At 40.9% G+C, this 15,000-nt stretch overlaps 1 protein-coding gene across 2 annotated transcripts in view; it reads right to left on the bottom strand.

Annotated features, from left to right (window-relative positions):
* ttc7b (tetratricopeptide repeat domain 7B) overlaps window positions 1-15,000 on the bottom strand; it is a 33,294-nt gene that overhangs the window by 15,397 nt on the left and 2,897 nt on the right. The window contains exons 2-18 of one of the 2 annotated variants that reach the window (XM_046063454.1): window positions 11,290-11,444; window positions 10,989-11,064; window positions 10,746-10,838; window positions 10,107-10,270; window positions 8,898-9,019; window positions 7,909-7,987; window positions 6,984-7,159; window positions 6,752-6,815; window positions 6,493-6,630; window positions 6,074-6,262; window positions 5,727-5,844; window positions 4,721-4,778; window positions 3,990-4,062; window positions 3,669-3,829; window positions 3,451-3,567; window positions 2,878-2,975; window positions 2,373-2,621 (exon numbers count right to left, since the gene is read on the bottom strand). In XM_046063454.1, coding sequence (XP_045919410.1) covers window positions 2,373-2,621; window positions 2,878-2,975; window positions 3,451-3,567; window positions 3,669-3,829; window positions 3,990-4,062; window positions 4,721-4,778; window positions 5,727-5,844; window positions 6,074-6,262; window positions 6,493-6,630; window positions 6,752-6,815; window positions 6,984-7,159; window positions 7,909-7,987; window positions 8,898-9,019; window positions 10,107-10,270; window positions 10,746-10,838; window positions 10,989-11,064; window positions 11,290-11,444 — 2,130 coding nt within the window. The remainder of the gene's footprint in view (window positions 1-2,372; window positions 2,622-2,877; window positions 2,976-3,450; window positions 3,568-3,668; window positions 3,830-3,989; window positions 4,063-4,720; window positions 4,779-5,726; window positions 5,845-6,073; window positions 6,263-6,492; window positions 6,631-6,751; window positions 6,816-6,983; window positions 7,160-7,908; window positions 7,988-8,897; window positions 9,020-10,106; window positions 10,271-10,745; window positions 10,839-10,988; window positions 11,065-11,289; window positions 11,445-15,000) is intronic. The other variant, XM_046063455.1, reaches the window with a different exon arrangement.

Genomic DNA, 15,000 nt, shown 5'->3' with positions numbered 1-15,000 from the left:
AAACTTAACCCCAAATTGAACCTTAGTCTCTGCTCATCAGCGTGAATGTGATGTAGTGTAAAGCGCTTTCAGTGGTCGTAAATATTCAAAAACAGACCATTTACCATAATCTTAAAACATCTAGGGAGGCCCTCCATAATGCCAGAGCGTATTACTCGTCATTAATAGAGGAACATAAGAACACCCCCAGGTTTCTTTTCAGCACTGTAGCCAAGCTGACAGAGAGTCACACCTCTATTGAGCCATGTATTCCTATAGCTCTCAGTACTAACGACTTCATGAGCATGAAATAACCTTCTAATTGTATCAGACAAAGGATTTGTCTCTTTACTTGTCTTGTTAGATCTTAGCGCTGCATTCGACACCACGGACCATCACATCCTATTATAGGCTGGAACATTTAATTGGAATTAAAGGAGCCGCTCTAAGCTGGTTTAAGTCCTATTTATCGCATCGATCTCAGTTTGTACATGTTAACGACGAATCCTCCATGCATGCCAAAGTCACAGAATTCCACAAGGTCCTGTGCTTGGACCAGTCCTGTTCACCTTATAAATGCTTCCTTTAAGCAATATTATCAGGAAACTCTCCATAATTTCTGTTATGAAAAGGCGCTTTGTAAATAAAATGTAATTGAACTGAACAAGATAAGTTTTAAAACGATGAGTGAAAAGATTATTCAAAAACACACAATTTAATAATTCATTTAGTTTGACATAAATGTTATATATATATATATATATATATATATATATATATATATAAGGTTATATCATTTGCAGAATACTGTATATTTGTTGTAGATCTGGGTCCTGTTTCGATTTCGAGTGGCCTTTTATTGTGGCTCATGCTGTCTGATGAGCATCTTGATATGCCACACCTGATGGATTATCTCGGCAAAGGAGAAGTGCTCACTAACACAGATTTTGACAGATTTGTGAACAATATTTGAAAGAAATAGGCCTTTTGCATACATAGAAAAAATCTTAGATCTTTGAGTTCAGCTCCATCTTTGAGTTCAGTGTATAACTGGACATTAGTTTATTGGGTGTTAACTCAATAATTCATAATCTGGAAATAGAACCAGGCATCTTCGAGAGGGACAGAGCTTTTCTAGTCTCCTGACCACTCAACGCGCTTTACACTAAAGTCAACATTCACCCATTCACACACACATTCATACATCATCCAGTGATGCACCATCCAAGGTGCCAACTGCTGATCAGACACCGAAATTAATCCTCTTCAAACACTCTTACAAACCAATAGCACGGCCATTGGGAGCAATTTGGGGTTCAACCGCTTACCTACCTTCCACCTGAGTCACAGCCACCCTGTTTTGCTGATCATAACTATAAGGAATAAGCTGCTTGGGTTCCTTTTGTTATTCATTCTTGGTGGATGGTGGTATTTTTTGTTGCTAGTAGTTTTACACAGTGAAATCTTCCTTACTGATAAAGTCAGACTCGTGGCTTGCACTCTCCTTGGCACTGAAGTGATGCTGTGTGGATTACTGTATTGCATGGCCTCGTTTCTTTGTGGTAAACTAGTAGTACAGGCTAGTAGCACCAAGCTGGGTGTGGTGATGCCGATGTAGGTGTTTTATGAATATTCAAACAGTCTCTATAATATAATATTATAATGATATCATACAAAAAAAATATCATAAACTCACTGTTGAGGGGTTTATTGTACGACATTATAAACTGATATTAAAATAATGTTGGATATGCCACAAGCTACAGGACGTGTAAATCCAAAATAGCAAAATCAAAGTTACTGGGCACCCCAGTAGCTCACCTGGTAGAGCACGTAACACATATCCTTACTACAGGGGCCCGAGTCAGGGCCCTTTACTGCATTTCATCCCTTCTCCCCTGCCTTTCCTGTCTCTCTACTGTCACTGTCAAAAGGTAAATTGGCCAAAAAATAAAATTACTACAGGGATATTAAAGTGATATTGAAGGTACATGTATGTAATGTGGTATTTTAAGTAGTACAATATTTTCAGCCAGGTTCCACTTACAGTGTTTCCATAGGAAGTGAAGGTGGCAGGCAAGGGAAGACTGTACAGTGTAATGCTAAAAATCACTACACAGCACATGATATTTTCTTCGTAAGCGTAGTAAAACAGCCAACAGCAGTGGTATACGAGTTCATTTTTCAGTTTCTGAAATTTGACCATGCACTGAACGGTTAGTCTTTTACTTGGGATATTGCTAGTGGACTAATATTTATCAATATACTATTCAAGACGGCACCGGAGGAAAAAAACAAACACTTAGTTTATCAAGTTAATCAATAAGCCAATAAGCCTTTTAGGTCACTCTCCACACCATGCTACAGGCCTAGGGGATGTGGAGGAGGATTACAATTGGAGGAGAGCTGGCGGAGAGTGACGTGGCTGCAAAAGGACTGAGTCCTGGTCTTGGTGGGTGCAGGAGGAGGAGGGGGAGGGGGAGGAGGAGGGAGGACAGATGGGTTTTTGGGCGGAGGAGGAGGCTGCAGGATGAAGACAGAGGAAGAGGGGGAGGACAGTGGGGAGGAGAGGGTGGAAATGGTGGATGGGGAGATGGGGGAGACCGGTTCAGAACCAGAGTGAGAAGAGGAAGAACCTGAGACTAAAACAAACACAGGAAATAAAAACAGAAATTAGTGAAATCAATGAAGGAATAAAGACAGGAAAGAAACACAGATCACTGGTTCTTAATCTGCATACACGTTTCACAAACTGGACTCAATATTTCTATAATTTAAAGAGTGGGAAAGATTTTTTATAGACATTTTCTTTTGATACAAGTGAGAATGTGTCAATATGCAAGAAAGAAGAAGCCATATCTCCCATCACTGACAAAAGGTGAGAGTGTGTGCGCCTACCGGTCTCAGGGTCACTGAAGTCCGGCAGAGTCATGGCGTTGAGCTGTCGTCTGTCTGCTATGGCTCTGTCCAACAGACTACTGCCACGCCCAGAATCACTGCCACAAACACACATTTTTACACACACACACAAACACACACGCACACACACGCACGCACACACGCACACACACACAATGCTTGAGTGTTTTTGCAATCCCTAGGTTATTAAGCAAACACTGTCTCCAAAATCAACAGTTCAACAGTTTATCCTGTCGGTAAGAATACTGTAATTAGTTCAAGCTTTAATGTGGTCAACAGGAGCTGGTTGCCCTTCGTAAGTATATAAATATAGCCTAGTTATAACCAACGTGTTTGCGAAGTGGAGATTCACACCATCAATAAATCAAAATGGGTTGCACCACACAAAGTTATTCTAGCGTGAATATTGGTTTTTACAACATATGTACACCTACTAACTGCCCGGTTTAACTGTTGTGTGGCTAACTGAATCAAATGAGAAAACTAATGTTAGACAAAAGCTGATTTTTGGGCCAGTATCTAAGTGACATAAGTAAATGTGTCTGTGTGTACCTGGGGTTGGTAAGGTTGTAAAAGCTCTTCCAGATCTGCAGCATGTGTTTACAGGTGAGCAGAGCTTCTTCTGGTCCTCTACACATTGACTCCAGCTTCACCTTGGTATACAGCAGACTACAACACACAGCGCACATGACAAGATGATCCTCAGTCAAGTGAAAGAAAGACACTCGCTTTGCTTTAAATGAGGTGTTGTGATCGTGTGTGAGTCTTACTTGAAGTTCTCAGGGTACTCGGACAGAGCCATCTCTATAATATTGAGAGCGTCGTGGTAGTGTTTCTGAGCAGAGAGCAGCAGGGCCAGCAGATGAAGGGAGTGGACATCATCCCCTTGAAGCTGCAACGCCTGTCGGACATAGCCTAGTGCCTCGGGGATCTACACACACACACATCGACAAACTACAAGTTTTCACTACAGTTGGGATAAAAAGCACCATGTAAGGTGATGGATGTGTCACCATCTGGCATCCAAGCCACAAACGATGGTTTGGATGTGTATGTAGTGATTTTATCCAGTTACGACTAAAGACTGTTACCTGTCTGGACACAGCAAGCTGCAGCGCCAAGTAGAAGGCTGCTAGATGGTCAGTAGGAGACAGACTCTGAGCTCTACAGAGACAGAAAGACAGATATTGGGTATTCAGACATGCTGAATAAAAAAGTTAATGAGATTAGATCAAACTTTAAAGATCCCTGTGGGGAAACTGGGTCACTGCAGAAGCAGACAGCAAAATAATAAACCAGAGCATATTTAAACATTTAGCCCCAATTAAAAACAGTAACACCATATAAATAAGCAGAGGATATATCAAAGCATTATAACAATATGAAAAATAATGCAGAGTGTGTGTGTATATATATATATGTGTGTGTGTGTGTGACCATTAAGACCTTTGACCTTTCACCTTATTCATAGATAAAATCTACAGTATACATTCTTAGTTGCAGACTTTCTCCCAATCTCCAGGAGAAATGTGCAGAAACAGTATCAATGTTTAAAGGATATGTGTATTACAGCCTTGTTCCTATATAACCCTCACTCTCACAACATATTTAGGCATACATGACAACCCATACACTGTGTAGACAGATGACAAACACGGGGTTCAAATGAAGCAGGTAAACATAATGGATTGATAAGGTAGTAATTTTAAAAACAATTTTTTATTCTGTTGGACTGAAAAGCCATTTCTGCTGTGACAAAATCATTCTGAAGGAAATGTGGGTGTAAAAGAGAAAACAGAGAGCAGCATGGCTCAGTCCCAACCTCTGGAAGGCTCCCAAAGCTTTCCTCTGGTACTCCTCCTGTGTGCTTCGCAATGATGCTATGGAGACGCAGAGAGACAGAGTTAGGTGACAGAAAGGGAAAGAGTGCAGTCAGGTACATAATACAATAATACAAGAAGTGCAACAGTCAGTGGAGGCACACAACAATATTTCATGTGGAGTGTTTGTCTAAGTCTTTATGTGTCTAGATGTGAAAACATTACATATAGAGCAAGAAACAAAAATGAACGCATGCTCTAACTTTTCTGTATTCTCAAAATTGTGACTTCCTTTCCATGTGGTATCACTCACAGCAGCTAAAGTAACTAGCTGAAGGCGCAATCCCCAAATTAACTTCTTTCTTTCTTTTCTGGTGTGAGCACCATTCGAACAGGAAGCGTACTATATGTGTCATTTTATTGGATAAAAATGTTTTCTTTTCCTGTTTTGGTGCCTGGTGAACTAGTAGCATGTTTGCTAGAAGGTGACAAACCAAACAAAGCGAGATGCCTCCTGAATACTTGGGCCGAAGCGAATGCGTTCTTACGCACCTTCTCTTACGCAGAGAAGGTGCGTAAGAACATGGAAGTATTCAAAACAGTCAGTGAGAAAATGAAGAATGGATTCCAGGAAAGTGTTGAGCGCTGTCGCGTGAAAGTTCAAAAACTGCCTGAACAGTATATCAAAGTGCTGTAGTGTGTAAGTTTGGAGAGGTTCGTTTTTTCACCTGCTGACAGAATGACCAATAATCGAACACCATTTCCACCACATGGCTATTCTTTACAATTTCTGGAGTGTTTGAGTTTTGCCTTTGAGAAAGCAAACTGGACCAGTTGAAAAATTCAAACAATGTATATCGAATTGATTGAGAAAGCGGATCTTTAGGTGTGAACCCGCCCTTAATCCTAATTCTTTTAAAGTAAGACGCAACAAAGTATACTTAACAAGACTATCAACCTTTCTAGTCAGGGAAGTACAATAGCATGCACACACACATAGAGACTTACCATCAGTGGCTTTGAGGCTGTAAACCAGCCCGATGGCCAAGAAGCCTTTGGCTCTGAACTCAGCTGCTTTCTCCCCCATGTCAATCACCATCTTTGCAAAGCACTCACCTTCATCCAACTGGAGTGTGGGAGAAGATAGACATAATGAGGGAGAAAAAAAGAGGTTTGGGGGTAAAATTAAATGGTTTTAGGAAATAAAGGTGTTTAAGGTAGGACACTAACTGAGAAAATGCAAATATCTATTATTTTATACACAGAAAGGTAGCTTAAGGAGACTTCGGCAAAAGTCTCCCAGATGTTTCAGCAACTAGCTGCGTTTGACTTTATGTCTGCAGCATGGTCCTTACCCAGTGCAGAGGTCCGATGCACAGTTTGACAGCCAGCAGTGGGATGGTGGGGTCGTCAGGCTTCAGACGAATACACTCCTTAAGGACCTTAACGGCACGAGCTGATTTCCCAGCTGCCATCAGCGACAGGGCGAGCTGGTACCACAAATGGAACTCCTCAAAGGCAAACTTCATTGCTCTCTCCAAACACTGGAGACATCGGAAATAGGACACACGTCATTAGAGTTATCTGAGTCTCTGTGAGCTTCATTAAATTGTACAATCATTGTAGGGCCGACGAGATTGTAATAAAGGATTAATTTGTTAGGGGAAATGAATGTGAAAAAGAATTAGTGTCATTTTATGTGGGTGTACTATGGATGTAGGCTTTTCACAACCACTATGATTGTGACTATGCAGCCCACAGAGGGATTACTCACCTCTGACAGCATCTCGTACTGCCCTCTCCTGCCCAGAGCTATAGTCAGCAGGTCGTACACCACAGAGGCAGACTGCAGGCTGATGATACGGTCATTGTTGTGTTCAGGAATTCTGCTCAGGACAGCGTCACGGTTAGCCTGAAACACACAGACAGAGACATAGGTGTATACACAAATGGCACAGTGTCAAGGTTTCCAAACCCGAGTTGAGAATCCGCTCCTTTAGAGATGGGTTTGAAATATTTGCTATGCGTCTTACCATGGACTCACTGATGAGCAGCAGCAGCAAAGCTTCTTCTGTGTTCTCCTGAGGGCAAAACAGACTGAGAGAGAGAGACAGAGAGAGAGAGAGAGAGAAAAAAGTGAAGAGCCGAAGATGGAGAGAGCAACTGGTTTAAAGTACATTGGCGACAGTTTAATTTTGGAGCCATGTTGGCTATTTTCCACTGTATTCCAACTTTAGCATCAACAAAACACACATTATCACTTACTTCTCTCCCGAGTACACTCGTGGGCGTCGGCTTAAGCTGTAGTTCTTGCTGTGAGTGTGTCCTTGCCGTGTGGGATCATCTAGTGGCGACACTGTGGGTGGGTCTTCCAGAGGAGACCAGTAACTCTGTTCACACATTCCTCTGAGCAAGATCTCTGCAAGCTGTCTGGCTATGGTCTGTATGCACACACACACACACACACACACACACACACACACACACTTGGCAAAGATACCCTGGCACCAACATAGCAGCAGTCTGTTTACTTGGGGCTTACTTTGCTTCTAATATACTTAGAAAACAGTTATATTAATGCTTTTACCCCTATACACAGTGTAATATGGATTTGTTCATCATAATGTACAAACAAAATCAAATTTTACATCTACTTGCCTGTGGTGGGTTTTGTATCTAAGTTTAGGTTTGCCCTTAAAGTTTAATTTTTTTTTTTTCCCGCAAATTCTACAGATCAAAGCAGTGTGTATTGAGTGTTTGTGTATTATTATGGAAGCAGCAAAATTTTTAAAAGGAATAGTTTGACATTTTGCTTTCTTGCCAAGAGTTGATGAGGAGATCGACATCACTGTTTGGTAAATACAAAGCTAGCACCAGAAGCTGGATAGTTTAGCTTAGGATAAAGACTGGAAACAAGGTGCAACCAGCTAGCCTTGCTTTGTCAGAAGGTAATAAAATCCTCCTATCAGCACCTGGCGATATCTAGTCTGTTTAATGCATACAAACACCAACGCATAAAAATGACTTCCTGAGGTTGCTAGGCAGCCAGGGGAGACCTCTCTGCAATAAGACGTATTTCCCAAAATGTATAACTATTCCACTGCGTAAGCCAAAAGAAAAGGCTGAGGAAAGTGATACATAAACATCACCTAATCATCTCAGACCAAAATAAAAAAAAGCCAACCCTCACCATGCGCAGGCTCTGGGTGGTTCTGTTCTCAACAGCCCGAAGAATCTCCCGAAACCGGCCCACGCCTCGTGTCAGGTTGCTGTGGCAACGTGGTGAGGAAACAGGAAGGAAAACACACTTGTCAGAGTCTGCAGTTTGCGTATGTGTGAATCAAACACATCTGAAAATAGACATATCTGAAAACATTTTCAAGTTTCTATCTATACGTGAATATTTAATAGCATCGCTAACAGATGTTTCTTTGCACCACGACATTGCCAGTTCTCAAGATGACACAGAAACATTATGTTACATCATGTTGCATCACTGTTAATACATGAATGTTTAATGTCTTTCATGTTTGTTTATATATTTTTTTGGACATTTCATGCAGCACTAGGCAATTTTGCTTGCTGGCGGCTTCAAATGAGAGTTTTTTAAGGTTGTTATGGTCAGAAATTATGTAAGGTGATGTTAGTAAACTAAATTTTCTTTTTTGACTTTTGAAATCTAAAGTGTCAGGAGAGGGAAGCAAAACAACAGCTGTGCAAAAAAAAGCTACCAAAATAGAAAATTGTCTTCACCCAGTCCACTAAAAGATTACGTCTTCCAGCACAAAGATTAAGCTGTTGCTACAGCCCTGAAACTGTCTCTGCTGTACTTAAAACAACACTTTCTTTCTTCCACTGTATGTTACTTAACTGTCTTCACACTTTTCTGCTTCTATCAACCTGTCAGCAGCTTTGTAAAATGTTAACTGCAAAGTGGGTGGAAAGTGACCACAAAGGGTCGTTCTTGGTTTCTGTTGGGGCTACTGACACCTTTGAATGACACCTTCTAAACGAAGTTTTAAAGGAGTGTAAATACCTTTTTGAAGTTTGTAGTTTATTTGTTTAAAGTTTTTTTGTAACTTCTCCTTTTTGTGGTGACTGACAGGCAACCCTCCGGCTTCTCCCTGATTTCTCTCTCCCGTATTAATCTATCCACCAGCAACCTTTTCCCTCTCTTACCCATTCTTGAAGTGGATGACGTGGGCTCTCTGCAGGCCCGTCTCCAGGAAGTAGCCCAGTTCCAGGTCCTGGGCTGTCGGGCCGGGCTTTGGGCTGCGGTTCTGAATTCCTGCCGACAACGCCTGCAGAAACAGACATACAAGGATAAAGAAAGAAAACAAACATGCAGAGAAACATGAAACCCCCGTAGCCTAATTTCATTAAAGAATGAGTAGAAATGTCACAATTCTGTCAATGTATGCCAATGCTGTAAACTGCAGCAAAAAGTTGGCTTTCGTGTTTGATGAACAGCTGCCACTAACAAAAGGAAAACAGGGTTAAAAATAATGAGCGGCGGTGAGTCATCTGTGTACGAGCTATATATTTAGATGTGCTGCGTGTTGTCAGCCTTCAGTTTTAGTCTTCCTGTGTGTTGGACAACAAATTCTAAGGGGAAACAAGGCCAGGCATCATTATATTAAAGAAAGGAGATAAAATATTAAAATTGTCTCACTTATACCATTTTGTTTCTGAAGCAGCCTATATTTTATACACCTTTCATTCATTTATGCATAAGATATGATAACTAAGCATTACATTCAGAATACATTATTTGATTTAATACTGGTAACATTTAATGTTTTATTACGTCATTACTTATATTCATGTTTAATGTTTTGATTTAAGAAGTGGCCTTATTAGAGCTGAAACAATAAGTCGATTTATCCATTAGTCAATAGACAGAAAATTTAAATTTGATGATCAACTAATCAAATAATTCCAGCTTCTTAAATCTAAGAATTTGCTGCTTTTCTTTGTCTTACACGATAGGAAACTGAATATATTTTGGTTTTGGACTGGTGGTCAGACTATACAAGATATTTGATATTAATATCAGGACTGTCTGATTTGTATTCTCCTGCCTGTTTTTGCAGTTTACTGTTGTTCGCCAGTACAGTCTGTACGTCCTCTCAGACATTCTCCAAATAAAGAGGAAGACATTTGTTTGCCAGCTGGCTGTCATGGGCGGTAATGCATTAGTCAAACTTGCACACTGTCAGCAGAATAACCCACGGGAATGGCAGAGCACTTGGGAGTCCAGGCGCTAATAAGATATTTGGTGAGCACTCGTGCGACACTGTGTGAAAATACTGCAATGGATAGTTATTCAAGTATGCAAATTTCAGTCCCTCACAGCAGAAGTCTGACTGAAGACATAAAAACATATACCTTCTCAGCCTCCTGCAGGTAGAGCAGAGCGATGTCTCCGGACTTTTCATAGCAGGTGATTATTTCCTGCTCCTGCTCTGTTGGGTTCCTATTGGATGATGGAGACCCAGGGTTCTTATTGGATAGAGATGGAGAGACGGCTGGGACCTTCTCTAGACACAGTCCTGAGGGGAGAGTGGGAGTGAGAAAATAGACAGAGTGACAAAGGCCATTAATCATCTATCAGTGCAGGGAATTCATTTTTGCCTTTCCTTTCAAACCAAATTAATATATAGGATTTGTTTAGTCTAGTTTTTGACACTAGGATGATCATATTCTCCTGCTGATGATTAGTTTTCAAATCTGCTTTATATAATAACAAACAACAGTCATTACTTTCACAGACTATCAACTCAAAAATTGTCTCCTGTTAGACAGATTCATTCAATAAGAATAGAAGTAAAGTAAATAAGAAATATTTCAAGGGTAACCAGAGATGCCTGATGTGTGACAGTGTGCATTTATTCATATTACAGTTCATCCCAGCAGTGACACTGTACTGCCACCATGCGGAGCAAAGCAGTAGTGCAGCAGTTAGTGCAGACGGGATTGATGGCAGGTGAGGCGAGGTCAAGAAGGATGGGAGAAGTGTGTGTATACCTTTAGTAGCGTATGCCTCTGCTATCATGGACAGCCTATACACAGGAGCTCCCACCAGCTGCATGTCATCCAGGTTCACCCTGCTGTAGTGATCTGCCAATACATTAATTAGGAATCAATTAATAAATCAATCGGTAACCTAGTATTTTTTCCATATAAGCATTGTTTTGATTGTCAATAAAATGAACAAATCTTAAATATGAGTAAATAAACCAAACCAAAGTAGGAGGAATGTGTGGTTACCTAAAGCGTCTCTGTATTCTCCCTCCACGTAGCACAGTTTGGCCATCAACAAACTGGCTTCCTGGAGGTAATCGGCCTGGAGGGTGAATTAAAAAAAAAGTAAAAATATTAAAAACAGGAAACATCTCGAGTTGACGTTGAAAAGCTTGCACGAACCACTTCTCTTTTTTTTGCACTAGGCTAAATGATAACAAAACAGAAATCAATTAGTAAAATAAATAAGAAACAGAGGTGACCACACAGGCTAGAATCAAAATAAGTAATTCAGTGTGTCTATTATCTCTTCATCCAAAGCAGTTACCTTGAGGTTTCCTCTGTCCAGAGCAGCAGTGAGGTGTTTCCTGACCTCTACCAGTTTAGGTCGTGGGCCCCTGGGACTGGATCCCTGTTTGATGGGGTTCTCCTTCAGGTATGTCTGAAGCTTGCAATCCCCCAGCAGCAACTCCCCTAGGTCATCTACTGACACAAACAGACACACAAGATGTTAGAAGAATTCATGATTATAACTCTACTGGTCCACAACCCTCATCTCCCCACCATTTTAACAGGCTTGACGTAAATAAATAGAGTCTGCCTAGGATCCATCTGCCAGTTTAAATCTAAAATCAATTTACAACAAGAGCGATATATAATCTAGGATCACTGTATAAAGTCCGAAGGTCAATGTAAGATCAATCTAATGTCAATCTAAAATTAACTGATATATTGAAAATAAAAATAAATAAATAAAACAGTAAAAGTGTGCATGTTAAAAAGTAACAATAAAATATTAAAAATTAAAATAAAATAGTAAATGTGTTTGTATATTAATGAAATTAAAAATAAAATAAATTAAAAATATTAAAAAATTCAGTATCTAATGTGAAATTTAAAAAACAAAACAAAAAATAAACAAAACTGGGGAGTTTCTGTGTGTCTGATAGAAAGCTGAATTTGAGGTATATTTGGGAAATGTTTGCAAAGTGTTTTTCTCTTTATGTTTTATATTTGGGGCATGAGGTTAGAAAGTGCAGCTCTGTCTCTACCTGTCCCCTGTCACACTGGGAGCAGAGTCTCTCCTCTTGTGGTAGCCAGCTCTGTCTGTGGCGACCCTTTTCTATGGCCAGGCTGTGTTCACTCAGTCTGTATGTTGTCAGCATTTTTCTTAGTTTAGGACATTTTATTGTGCTCAGGTAATTTGCCAGTGTGAATTCTCTTTTTAGGGTCAGACAACATTGTAATTTACTTTGCGTTTTTGGTCGTTTGTTTCCAGTATTCAATATATTTTTCTTTCTGCTTGTTGATAATTTGGTTTGGTCTGCTTGAGTTGGTGTTGCTGTCCTGAGGCTGCTGGGGACTTGTTATTGCAGAGAGCCTCAGGACCAGCTGGCTGAGGGGACTCTTCTCTGGTTTCAGCTCCTGGTATGTTAGGGCTTTGTGATGGTATGTCTGGGAGTTAACTGATTTTAAAATGATGAAGGGGATATTGGCTGAGCTCTGCTCTGCACAGATTATTTGGTGTTTTTGGTGAGGCCAGGTGCCTGGAACGCTCCAATTGGCTGGCTAATTCATTGATTTATAGATTGAAGAGAATTGGACTGAGATTGCATCCCTGCCTCACTCCCCAGCCCTGGGAGAAGAACGCTGTTTGTTTCTTTCCAATCTTTATGGCACATTCACTTTTGTGTACATGTTCTTAATCAAATCATATGTTTTCCCTCCAATGCCACTTTCAAGTAGCCTATAGAAAAGGCCCTCGTGCCAGATGGAATCAAAGGCCTTTTGGAAGTCAACAAAACAGGCATATACCTTTCTTTTCTTAATTTTTAATTCTTGATCAATTAAAGTCTGGAGGGTAAATATATTGTCCATCATGCAGCAATTTGGCAAGAAACCAATTTGGCAAAAATATTGTGGTCATCATGAAAGTTGACAAGTCGTTTATTAATGATGTTGCAGAATATTTTTCCCAGGTTACTGGATACACATATTCCTCTGTAATTATTTAGATCATATTTATCTCCGGATTTATGAATTGGGGTTATTAAACCTTTGTTCCAGATGTCTGGAAAAGTTCCAGTTGCAAGAATAGTATTGAATAGTTTTAGTATAGCCAATTTGATTTTTATTATATATTATAATTAGTATTTGATCATTTCGTTGAGGAATCCATCAATACCACAAGCCTTCTCTCCTTTCAGGGACTGGATGACTTCTGTTAAATCTTGTTCTGTTATCGGGTAATCTAGAGGGTTGTGGTTGTTTTTTAATCACCGCCTCCAGAGTTTTCCATTTTGTGAATATCTTATACTGATCATCATTTTTCGTAATATTACTATATAATTTACTATAATATAATATAATTTAAGTGATTAATCCAAGTATTTCCATCTTGGATTGCCAATTCATCCTGCTGGGTTTTGTTTAGGTTGTTCCATTTTTCTCAGAACTGGTTGGACTCCTCCTCCTCCTGGGAGACCACTACTCCCCCCTCCTCCGGCTCTTATGTTAACAGCTCTCTCCAGCCTGACGACGACTCCTCTCCCCCTCCCCCACATGTGACCTCTGAGTGCCACACTGCTGACCAGGTGAGAAGACTCCACTCTAACAAGACTGCAGGCCCTGATGGTGTCCACCCCGGGGTGCTCAAAGCAACACCGGGGCCCCGCAGGGGGCGGTCCTCTCTCCCTTCCTCTTTACCATCTAAACCACAGACTTCAACTACCACATAGAGTCCTGCCATCTTTTCTGATGACTCTGCTGTGGTTGGATGTATCAGTAAGGGTGAAGAGGCTGAGTGGGGGACTTTGTCACATGGTGTGAGCAGAACCATCAGCAGCTCAACATGACAAAGACTAAGGAGCTGGTTGTGGATCTGAGGAGAGCAAAGGCACCGGTGAGCCCTGTTTCCATCCAAGGGGTCAGTGTGGACATTGTGGAGGACTACAAATACCTGGGAGTGCTCATGGACAATAAACTGGACTGGGCCAAGAACACTCAAGAAAGGGCCAAAGCCGTCTCTATTTTCTGAGGAGGCTGAGGTCCTTCAACATCTGCAGGACGATGCTGAGGATGTTTTGAGTCTGTGGTGGCCAGTGCTATCCTGTTTGCTGTTGCATGCTGGGGCAGCAGGCTGAGGGTAGCGGACGCTAACAGACTCAAACTGATCCGCAAGGCCAGTAACATTGTGGGGGTGGAGCTGGACTCTCTGTCGGTGGTGTCAGAGAGGGGGATGCTGTCCAAACTACATGTCATCTTGGACAATGTCTCCCACCCACTCCATGACGTGCTCCTCAAACACAGGAGCGCTTTCAGTGCAAGATGTATTGCCCCAAAATGCACCACAGAGCATCACAGGAAGTCATTCCTACCTGTGGCCATCAAGCTTTATAACTCCTTCCTCTAAGTGTCTGACACACGGACCTTGACAAGTGTGCAATTGTGACAAAGAATTTCCCCTCGGGATCAATAAAGTATTTCTGATTCTGATTCCTCACTGTTTCACAGTGCTGGTTCTTGCTGTGTTGTTCTTTCTTTGTTTTTAGGATGTACTTGTATTGTTTCAGAGTGGCCTCATATTGTACAGTGGGTACGGAAAGTATTCAGACCCCTTTAAATTTTTCACTCTTTGTTTCATTGCAGCCATTTTCCAAAAATCAAAAAAGTTCATTTTATTTCTCAGTAATGTACACTCAGCACCCCATCTTGACAGAAAAAAACAGAAATGTAGAAATTTTTGCAAATTTATTAAAAAAGAAAAACTGAAATATCACATGGTCATAAGTATTCAGACCCTTTGCTCAGTATTTAGTAGAAGCACCCTTTTGATCTAATACAGCCATGAGTCGTTTTGGGAAAGATGCAACAAGTTTTTCACATCTGGATTTGGGTATCCTCTGCCATTCCTCCTTGCAGATCCTCTCCAGTTCTGTCAGGTTGGATGGTAAACGTTGGTGGACAGCCATTTTCAGGTCTCTCCAGAGATGCTCAATTGGGTTTAAGTCAGGGCTCTGGCTGGGCCATTCAAGAACAG

The sequence above is a fragment of the Micropterus dolomieu genome, linkage group LG11 (genome assembly GCF_021292245.1).
Source record: "Micropterus dolomieu isolate WLL.071019.BEF.003 ecotype Adirondacks linkage group LG11, ASM2129224v1, whole genome shotgun sequence".
Taxonomy (NCBI): Eukaryota; Metazoa; Chordata; class Actinopteri; order Centrarchiformes; family Centrarchidae; genus Micropterus; species Micropterus dolomieu.
Note: the sequence above shows the minus strand (reverse complement) of the source record. Positions and strands in the feature narration are given on the sequence as shown.